The sequence below is a fragment of the Saprolegnia parasitica genome (assembly GCF_000151545.1).
Source record: "Saprolegnia parasitica CBS 223.65 unplaced genomic scaffold supercont2.89, whole genome shotgun sequence".
In the NCBI taxonomy this organism is placed as follows: domain Eukaryota; phylum Oomycota; class Saprolegniomycetes; order Saprolegniales; family Saprolegniaceae; genus Saprolegnia; species Saprolegnia parasitica.
Window position 1 is genome coordinate 134991 of NW_012156483.1, and position 10441 is coordinate 145431.

The window sequence follows — 10441 nt, forward strand, 5'->3', positions numbered from 1 at the left end:
TCTCTGCCAAGTCGACCATAGCCCCGGCGCTTGTTGAGCGTCAAAGGTTCGCATGCTGCCCTTTCTATTATAGCAAGTGCAATGTGGCCTTTCCTCGAGCGTTCTAAAAATAGACCTCGGATACCTTCCACCATCAATACAATATCGATTTCCAGAGAATGGATACAGGCGTGCCACACGACAGCACCGACGTCTGGCGCTTCCTCGACGTCTCGGCCGACGACAGCGCGTTCCTTGCGTCTTTAGCTGGCGCCGATCCTATTCGCCCTAGACGGAAGCGCAAGACGCTCAAGTCGGAGCTCGACTACTTGCGGGCCAAGCAGGTCGAGCTCACAAACGAGCTAGCGCAGCTCCAAGGCCGCATAGCAGCGATTCCGCGCGACGCCATTTGGCAGCGGCGCGCCTACGACCAGGCCATGGGCGCGCACCGCGCACTGCAAGAACGTGCGCAGCTCCAGGACGCTGTACAGCAGCAGCTGCAGCAGCTGCAAGCGCTCGAGGACGAATTCATGGCGGCCAAGCGCACCAAGGTCGCGCCACATGGAGTGCTGCAGCAAGACGCCGTTTTGGACGCAGTTGACCGCGAGGCCGCTCTCGAGGTGCTTTTGCAGCGCCAGCTTGAGAAGCTTGAGTCCGAATGGGTTCGCCACCGCGTCTACGATGCGATTGACACGAACGCAATGCTGCAGAGCTCGCACTTGGAGCCGGTTGCGGATACCGTCCTCCTTCGGTTTCTGCGCTGCGAGCCGTATGCGCTACCGTGCGATACGATGACGTCGGTGCTTTGGACGCATCTCACGCAGCGGTCGCCGCCACCTGGCCACGTCTGCCACCCCTTGCGCACAGTCAGGTCGCTCATCGCGTCGTGCATATAGGACGCCGAGACCTTTCATGCCGATCTCGCCTACACAAGGTGCGCTGCCTGTTCCCGTGCTTTCTGTTGAAAAGAGTATCGACTAGGCAAGACTCGATACTGGAGCTGCCGTCTCGGCCAACGCTCGAGTCGCGCTTGGCGTGCCGCCGGTGGGTCCAGGAAGACCGAACGGTCATTGCATGGCGCTCGATCGTTTGCGATGCACACAAGCCACACGACGCCTCACACTTGATCGAGAATGCGTGGGGCTGGTACACGGCCTTGTCATGTCTGCGGCTGGTACCAACCACCGATGGGGTAGGGCGGTAGCGTATCCCCGAGGACCCGACGCAAGCTACTTTGCTGTGTTTTTGAGCATGACGGCGCCGCTCTCGTCGTCCGCGCGACGCGACGACGACGACGTGGGCCTTCTCACCGAGCTTCTCTTGAAAATCACGCAAGACAACCGCGATCAAGTCACGGCCTTTGTCCATCAAGCTGCGCAACGCGTGGTGACGTCGTGACGTCATCCAGTCACGATGGCCATTATGTAATACAAGGCACGATCGTCGGCCACTCATGACCTGTATCGCCACCTCCCTTTCCAAGGCTACCACCGAATCACAGAGGTATTTGCGGTCTGCCATGGAGGCCATGCGGGTCGTTTGGAGCATCTCGGTGGTACCATCCTCCGTTCGTGCAGAGAAGGTATGGAACGCGTCGAAGGGATAGTACTGTACATCAAACACTTGTGTTTTGTCGCTGAAGACAGTCTAGTTTCGCTTGCGTTTAGGTTTAGATGTGCGCGATGCACCGTATTGTCCCAATACAATCAATCAGTACAATGCACCATTCTGTTCTCGCGACTTTGGCTACCGCGCACCAATTGTGGCGGCGCTGCTGATGTGTTGACCGCGTACACGTCCAAAATCAGAGAGACAATCAAACGAGATGCTAGGGCTCCCACCCACAACTCCAGATTTTCCCACGCAGTTTTCGCACATGCCGGCGATCATTGGTTTCCAGTGCGTCTCGCAATCGCCCGACACGCCGTCTTCGTGGCGTACTTCGTGGAATGTAGTGCCGAGTCGAGTGGTCGTGCTATTAATCGTGCGCGCCAGACTCCTTTTTCATATTTAAACATGATCTTTGCAACGCGCCGTAATCGTCAGGACGCGATGACAACGCCTACGAAGCATCGTAGTGCATGCATTGCAACAAGTCTTTTCCTCCTTCTTCCAGATGACGTTTCCCACGTCAAAAGGTCAGGGGTATGGCGCCTCCAGACAGCCTCCGTCATGCCCGTACTGTTCTCACGACATCACAGCGTCCAACCGTCAACACAGTGGTGAGGCAGTGAAGAAGATATCTTGTTGTCACTATACCTTTTGGGATGCAAAATAATCTAGTTGTCACATAACGAGGGAACGCCGGCGTCGAACGAACGATTACGCTCACTCGGCGGAAGCGTAACAAGTCGTACGACTTGGCCTGTATCTCCTAAACACGTTGGGCGCTTGTCAACAAGAGCCTGCAAATGTGTGGTCGATCGCATGCCAGTTTGCATTTGCCCACACGACGTGACAATGACGCTGGTCGAAAGCTCGATATCGTCCGAGAGCCTCCTTGCCTTTCTCGCCGAGGCGTCGTTGACGCCGCCTCCGTCACCACCGATCGAGATCCATCGCGGTACCAAGCGGCTGCGGCCCAACCCGAAAGAGGAGGTCGCGTACCTCATGACGTCGTTTGCGCATCTCGAGCGGCAGCTCCACGGCCTTCGCGAACACGAACTGCGCATGTCATCACTCTCGGGCCCGTGGAAGCTGCGCGCGATGAACGAAGCCCATTTTGCGCAGCGTGCACTCGTTGAGAACGCGCGGCTCAAGGCTGCACTCGATGATCAACGACAAAAGCTCCGCGCGATCGAGCGCCTCAGCCTCAAGCGCCCCACGCTCGCATCCGCGATCACCGACGAGTTGCTTTGGAAACAGGGCATTTTAAGCGCGGTCGACCAAGAAGCGCAGCTCGAAAAGTTGCTGCTGCACCAGCGCGAGATGCTCGAGTCCGAGTGGATTCGCCATGGGCTGCTCGATGTCATTGAGCGCTTCGAGCCCCTCCAGCGCATTTCAACGACGCCGAGCCGACTGCTCGATGGCCCCTGCGACGTCCACGTTGTCAACTGCGCGGTGATGCCCCTCAGCTTTCGCACCATGTCGCATGTCGTGTGGGACCTCAAGCGCAAGCGCAAGGACTTTACTTGCCCGTCAACGCGCGAGTTTCATGCCAATTTGATGTATGGCCGGTGCGTACTGTCCATGTGCGACACGACACAATTGTATGAAAGTCTAACAAGGACATGCGACTGTGGTTAGGGACCTTAGAAGCGACGAACACCCGAGCATGCTACCCGACCTCGACTCGCGTTTTGGGAACCGGCGGTATATCGAGGCCGACCGCATCGTCATCGTGTGGCGCGCCATCCTCGAAGACCAAGCGCACCCGCATGCTGACGGCGCGTGGGTTGAAAATTCGCGTGGCTGGTAGAATAGGCAGTGACGGTGTCGTCGATGTCTCATGAGAGCATGGTGGCATTAGGGTGACGATCCACGACATGGGCGACAAGGAGTGCTACTTGTCGGCGGTGGTGACCATCTCGACGCCGATTCATGCCACCGCAGACGACGATCGCGCAGCCGAAACGATGCGCGACCGCCTCTTGCAGTACGCCGAAAGCATGTGCAAAATTATGGGCAGCGCAGTTGAAGATGCTGTCCGCGCCCACTTGGCCAACATTTGAGCGCCTAGTGCCGACGATTTTGTACAATATTACTATATAAAAAAACTGACAAAGAACTCATTATTGCTCTGGAAGTGGACGATGTATATGTCTATGGTCCACACAATGAACACGACAACGATGCGACTCCGTCCAACGCATACTAGTAGCCATCGACGACATCCTTCAAGAGTCTCAGCCGACACGCGACGCTTCGAGTCTGCTGGCTGTTGCTGGTGGCGGCGAGGTCATCGGCGCTATAGCCCTAGCCCTATTTGGAATGTAGCTTTGCAACACCAATCGAGTAGATATATTGTACGAGGTGGAGACTTGCCCAAAGTATCAACTTGATTCAAAACGACTTGAAGGCATAACATCCATCTCCATGGGTTGCTGGTCGTGATAGATGCTGAAATCGTCTGCGCTTGCTCTTCCTCTGCGTCCCGACAACAAGCTCGCGCCTGTGCACACACGTGCAATAAGATCTGTGATTACATCGGGCTCGTGGGTACTATCACAGTCTTAAAGCTGTTGAAATTACGGTATAACAATACACGTACCAGCCGTACCGGGCGTCCATCAAGGGGCGCGCGGCGTGTGGAAGCAGCACATCCTGGACCATCGAGCGCCACACGATATCGATGCGGTACAATAGGAGGCACATTGCGGGGGCTTTGAGAGATTCTCCCCAGAGCAGGCTGGAAACCGTAGCATAATGGTCGATCGGGCCGTCGTTCCCGGGCCGCAAAACTTGCAGGCAGAGGACGTCGTCGATTGTTGTTTCAACAAGCGGCTTGCGCGTTGATATGCGCCGCGCCGCCATGTCGTACAAACCAAAGCGAATGCAGTGGTTTCAATCGCCTCGTAGTTACAGTAGCGTGCGCAAGCTCGCTGGAATGAGCAAGTAGCTTTCGCCCCATGGTATTACTATCCCAGCGCAATTTACACGCACTCTTCCGTGCCTGCTGTACGAGTCATCAAACGAGAGCGATCCAGCGATGCCCTTGGATACCAGCTCGGTCGCGTGAGGGCGGAAAGGCCAGGGGTACATATACTTATAACGGGCTATTATGTACCCCTCGAGAAGGCGCGGCAGACACGGATAGCGTACAGCGATGACACGACTCGCAATGGCCACAAACACGGGTTCATCCGAAAACCACTGGACATCTGACTGGACTGCGCCACCGATGTCGGGACATAATCTTCGGTCAACATCGGTGGGTGGTAATCAAATCACTAGCAACCGTAAAAGGGAACGATTAGCAGAGCGAACGATTAGCAAAGCGAACGATTAGCAGAGGGTGCTTGGTGGACGCTGTTGTTCTCGAGTTCTCTCTTGCGCCTTGACAATATACCGGCAAAGCCTCTCACTCGTCTCGTGGGCGGCTTTCGTTGGGTGTCGAGTAGGGTCACAAATACGGTATTTATGCAAATACCGGTTATTTACCGTTTTTACGGAATAAAGACGGTCTCGGAAAGGACGTGTCGCAGAGTCCAAGTTGCTGTTGACGCGAGGTCGTGCCAGACCGCCGGTGGCATGAACGAGCTCACGTTCACGGAAGAGATGGAGATCCTTGAGATCATCCAAGGCCATAGCGCGTCCATGGGCTTCCTCTCGACCTTCCTCTCGACTGATCCATTGCCGCCGCCGGCCGCAGCGATCGCGCCAGCCAAGCCGCCGCGCCGGGCGCGCACCAACCCCAAGGCCGAGATCGAGTACCTTCGCACCAAGGAAAAGTCGCTGCGCCGGCAGCTCAAGCACATGCACGAGAACCAAGCCAAGCAAGCGATTAGCAGCGCGTGGAAGGGCCGCGCGATCCAGCAGGCGCGCTGTGCTCAGCGGGCGATGCTGGAAAACAACCGTCTCAAGGAGGCCGTCGAGACCCAACTACAGTTTGTCGAGGCGTTTGAACGCGTCTTGGAAAAACAGCCCAAGCTCTCGACGTTTTCAACGACGCATGGCCACGCGCTATGGAAGCAGGCTGTTCTGAGCACGTCCTCGCGCGAGTCGGATCTGGAGCTGCTGCTGCAGGGCCAGCGCGACAAGCTCGAGTCGGCGTGGATTCGGCACCGCTTGCACGACGCGATTGCACAGCGCGAGACGGTCCAAAAGACGTTTGTCGACTATAGCGCGGACGTCGGGATGCGCATCAGCTTTGTCCGTGGCGGCCTCATTCCGCTGAGTCTCGACGAAATGAGCGATCTGCTGTGGACCCACGTGACGACGCCGCTGGACGCGTCGTGCTCCGTACGTCGACGTATTTGTTGGATGATATTGTCATCTTTTGGACATTAGTTGCTCCAAACCTTTCACAGCGACCTCGTCTACACACGGTACCGACCTAAGAGCGATATCCCTTGATTGCGACGACGTCTTCTTGATTTGGATGGAAATACTAGGCAAGATATCAAGCTTGCCGACCCGGCCATCCCAATACTCGAGACGCGCGCAGCCATTCGCCGCTACAAAGAAGACGGCCGCACGGTGATGGTGTGGCGGTCGATCGTGGACGACCATTTGCTGCCCCATGAAGAGGGCCATCTCATTGACAACCGTGTGACCTGGTACGGGAAGAAATGACGATTGTTGGCGGTGGACAAGATTATGAATAAACCGTACTAGGGTCACGTTGCATCCAGTGGACGCGCACCAGTGCTACATCTCGTCCCACGCGGTGATTTTAACGCCGCTGTTTCCAGCCAACGTGCCCGAACGGCAGCCGGCGATTGGCTCATGGACGGAGCTTCTCTTGCGCGCTTCGGACGAGCTCACCGAAAAGTTTAGTGCGGCGCTCTTCGCTGCCGTCATGAGCCGCCAAATCGCCCTCCAGGCGTAATACTGTACCATTGAAAACGACATTTCTATAGACCAAAAGCCTTGTTTGTATACTGGCATCGCGATAACTCGACCAGCATCATTTATATGCGTCCGCACGGTATATCCTGCATGTTGGTCGAATGACGTATCCTATCCTAGTCCCTTGTCGCAGACGATACATGTCGCCGGCGCAATCACGATTGGGTTCACTTGTTGTTCTTGACCACGGCAGCAGCTCGGCGTCTTTATCTCAGCGCGTGGTGGTGCTAGCGACCGTGACGGTCTCTCGAGTTGCATGATATTCTTCTTTGGCCTCAACCCGCAACAGTCGCCACGTCATATGCGGCGGCAGCGCGTGCGTCCTGACCTGCAGCTCTGGGCGCCTTAAGGCACCAAGTGACTGTGGGATTCGTGGCCAGAGTCAGGAACGACATCACGTGCATTCGTTTACCGCACAATATTTTACAGCGACCGCACTATTTCTTACGTCGCTCGCACATTCTACCGCACAAATCCTAGTCGAACACAGCTGGGTTCTTCTCGCAGCAGGGTCAGCCTCCTCGCTTCCACCTCGGCGACCCATCGATCTTGAATCCATTTGAACGTGAAAGACCGCTCCTTGCCGTGCCTGTACAAGAGCCAACTCGCTGCCTCCGCTACGGTGCGCAGGCTTTTCTGGGCCGATGCTCGGTCGTTCCTCGCAACAATGTGGTGCGAGATGTTGTACAAATGTACGTTGATTGAGCGGTCGAGTGTGCGAGCGACGAGTGCGGTCGGCTTACCAATATATTGTGCGTTGGGCCATTTTATGGCCTTGGTTGAACGTAAAAATGCGCGGTCAATGTGTCGGATTGCGCACTTGGTGTAAGAAGTAGTCGTGGCGGAGCGCGCTGTGGAATGACCACGATGAGTTTTGTACTCGTACCAGTCCAATGGTTGTTGGTGCATCACCAACCTACCGGCCGTGCGAACGTCGGGGTTCGCTGTCGTGGTGCCAGTTGGTCGAATCGTTTTCTTGCAACCAAATCCTTCAAATCCATCTGCATGGGCATGACCAACAATGATGAGCCATCATGAGTCCCACGTGATCACGCGCAATGTGTCTATCAATAGTTTAGTACACTTACATTTCCTAATTCTCTTTCCAACAAAAATGAATACGTGGTCGACGTACGATGCGACGTTGGCCGACGACGACGACGTCCATGCGATGGCGCACATGTCGGCCTTTCTTGCCACCACGCCCGACTTTGGCCTCGGCTCGTCGCTTGACACGCCATCGTCCAACCCGAGCTCGGACGACGACAGCGCTACCCAGGCCAAGAAGCATGCTCGGCCCAAGCACGAGATCGAGGTCCTCCACGCCAAGCACATGGAGCTACAGCGCCAACTGCAGCTCCTCCAGCTTTTGCGCGCGCCGCCGAGACCGCTCACGCCGTGGCAAGCGCGTGCGATGCGTCAGGCCGAGGCTGCCCAGCGAACGCTGCAAGAAAACAGTCGCCTCAAGCGCCTCGTGAACGAGCAGCGCAAGGTTCTCGCTGCACTCGAGCGCAGCTTGCGGAAATGCCCGCGCCTCTTGTCCCGTGACCCTACTATCCACACTGAGGACGACGACACGACGCCGTTCAAGCGTCTCTTGCAGCGACAATACGACAAGATGGAGTCCGAGTGGATTCAACGTCGGCTCTACGACGGGACGACGCCATTGCGGCACACGACGCTTGAGCGCAGCACCGAGGACGGGGCGATTGCGAGCTTTCATTTTGTGGCTAAAATGATCGCACCGCTCGACTACACGTCGATGGCCCACGTGTTTTGGACGCACAAGACAGGGTTGCTCGGCCCGTCGTGCTCGGTACCCGTCTCTTCTAGCCTCACCAACGTCACATATCTATATTCTGACTAGGTACACCGCACGATCGACCACAATATTGTCTATATGCGGTACCTACCAGCTACTTTCTTTCCGTAGCAACAACTTCATGCATAGAGAGCTCACACGCTACGCCGACCTCCATGTCCCCGTCATGGAGACACACGACTGTTTTGGCCGCTTCCACGAGCCAGGCCGGGTAGTGATGGTGTGGCGAAGCGTGGGGCAAGACGAGACGATCATGGCCCATGGCACCGATCATCTCGTTGGTCACCGCTGGGGCTGGTGCGAGCCACTGTATGTGAAATAGTCCACTGAGTGCCTTGTGGGTTGTAGGCTCGTGGTCGAGGAAACGACTGCGTCCGAGTGCAGTGTCCAGTGTAGCATGACAACGAATATACCGACAGTTCCAGCCAGCGCCAGTGCGACCGAGGTAGCGGCGTGGACCGACCGCCTCGTCCAGTCGTCGCACGCGAGCAAAGACGCCTTGGGCGCTGTGGTTCAGGCCGCAGTCCTCGAGCGCAGGGAGCAACTCGGTTTATTCTAGTCACTTACTCTACTACACATGCGGAGGTTTGCTAGAGTCGTTTTACGGCTAACACAAAAATGGAGCAGACGAACGTCGGCAACTTCAGTGGTGTACTTTTGCTAGGACGCCGAGTATCCCGTCGGCGGGCTCACGCAGCATTTCCGCTTCAAGCCAAATCTTGACGTCAAAAACCCCAAGCTGTTGCAAAGTACTTCATAGCCACGTCAAGCATCGCCGTACCGCCTCGGGTTGTTGTCGTTGGTGTCGAGAACGAATGACACAAATGGGCACCCAATCAGCATGCGGTACGTCGTGGCTCTAGGGCTTGGTGTTGGAGCTGAACGTGGATACAGAGATCTCATCCACGCACGCGACGTTTCCGCGTTCGTACTGGAGACGCAGGATTGCCTGGGCCGCTTCCACGAGCTAGTAGGCCGGATCGTGATGATGTGGCGGAGCCTGACTGGAGACAAGACGATGACATCGCAGGGCGCTGACGATAATCTCGCGGTCCCCGCTGGGCTGGTACAATTCTAGTGTACCTTGGAGGGGCATTGAGTTGTGTGGTGGCATTTGCTCGACCACGAGCCGACGACACATCAGATCGAGGAGTATCTTCTGCCGTCGTCACAAGCTCGTAAGGACGCTTAGCTGCGTGGAGAAGACGGCGCCTCGTGTAACACTGCGAAGCAATGGAAGGAACGTAGCAGCCGACACGTCTCGGACGTCGCTGGACTCACAATCCATAGTACGCCCTGCAGAATCGACATTATTCTCCCAAGTGGTGGAAGAGCTTATTGCGTCCGTGAGGATAGGCGCAACAGGAACATCCCTCGGCGAACAAACCAAACCCGCCGCAGCTCGCGAGTGTAGTAACATGCGAAAGACCCGACATGCTTCGCCAAAGCGCTTCGACCTCATTGACTCCTACTACTGTACCACCGACCTTGGAGCCAGACGTCCACATCCTATCCTTGTCGCAGCCATGCCAATCAATCATCCTCTGAATGTTGGGTGGCTGCGCATCGAAGCTCGCTTCGGTCATCTTTTTTGTCGATGCGTCGAGCCCTTGGGGCTGGCGAGGTTAGATCGCGTACAGACCAATGTACAATATTGTCCTGCGTGTCGTCGGTGGTGTGGCGTCAGTGGGGCACCGTAGAGTCTGCGATCGCACCGCTTGGATGTGCGATCCGTTCAGACAACGCGACGCGATTACGACGCCCCGACGCACGCGTCATCGCCTTGTGCCACGTGGGCGACGTCATCGGCCAATCCCCTGGCGCGAGAATGATGGTCGCTGCTTATTTCATCGAATTCGGCAAAACAGCAAAGTCACCGCTTCTGCCACAGCAGCATCGGCGATGACCGACACGTACGCAATGGAGATCCTCGAGGTGTTTCCGGACGACGACGAGGCCACGAGCATGGAGCATATCTCGGCCTTCCTTGCAACAATGTCTGACTTTGGCCCGAGCTCGCCCACGACGTCGGTCGACCCGGTGCCGTCGAGCCCGAGCTCGGACGAAGCGCCGCCCACGATCAACACACAAAAGAAGCGCGCCCGGCGCGAGCGACCTAAGCAAGAGATC

The 10441-nt window shown here is 56.5% G+C and overlaps 5 protein-coding genes across 5 annotated transcripts; all 5 read left to right on the forward strand.

Moving 5' to 3' along the window:
• Window positions 1-158: 158 nt before the first annotated feature.
• Window positions 159-1620, forward strand: SPRG_12854 (hypothetical protein; the record flags this gene model as incomplete). The annotated part of the gene is made up of 4 exons (XM_012351938.1): window positions 159-824; window positions 876-913; window positions 961-1125; window positions 1176-1620. 4 exons carry the CDS (start codon window positions 159-161, stop codon window positions 1375-1377), a joined length of 1071 nt encoding a protein of 356 aa, XP_012207328.1. The 3' UTR covers window positions 1378-1620.
• An 819-nt stretch (window positions 1621-2439) lies between these two features.
• Window positions 2440-3650, forward strand: SPRG_12855 (hypothetical protein; the record flags this gene model as incomplete). The annotated part of the gene is made up of 3 exons (XM_012351939.1): window positions 2440-3155; window positions 3226-3393; window positions 3449-3650. The coding sequence occupies 3 exons, from the start codon at window positions 2440-2442 to the stop codon at window positions 3648-3650; spliced, it is 1086 nt and encodes a 361-aa protein (XP_012207329.1).
• Window positions 3651-5169: 1519 nt separating this feature from the next.
• On the forward strand, window positions 5170-6540 carry SPRG_12856 (hypothetical protein; the record flags this gene model as incomplete). Its single annotated transcript, XM_012351940.1, has 4 exons — window positions 5170-5880; window positions 5929-5966; window positions 6033-6197; window positions 6256-6540. 4 exons carry the CDS (start codon window positions 5170-5172, stop codon window positions 6467-6469), a joined length of 1128 nt encoding a protein of 375 aa, XP_012207330.1. The 3' UTR covers window positions 6470-6540.
• A 1063-nt stretch (window positions 6541-7603) lies between these two features.
• On the forward strand, window positions 7604-8305 carry SPRG_12857 (hypothetical protein; the record flags this gene model as incomplete). Its single annotated transcript, XM_012351941.1, has 1 exon — window positions 7604-8305. A coding segment is annotated over one exon (702 nt), but the record flags the coding sequence as incomplete, so codon positions are not given.
• A 1908-nt stretch (window positions 8306-10213) lies between these two features.
• Window positions 10214-10441, forward strand: SPRG_12858 (hypothetical protein; the record flags this gene model as incomplete). Its single annotated transcript, XM_012351942.1, has 1 exon — window positions 10214-10441. A coding segment is annotated over one exon (228 nt), but the record flags the coding sequence as incomplete, so codon positions are not given.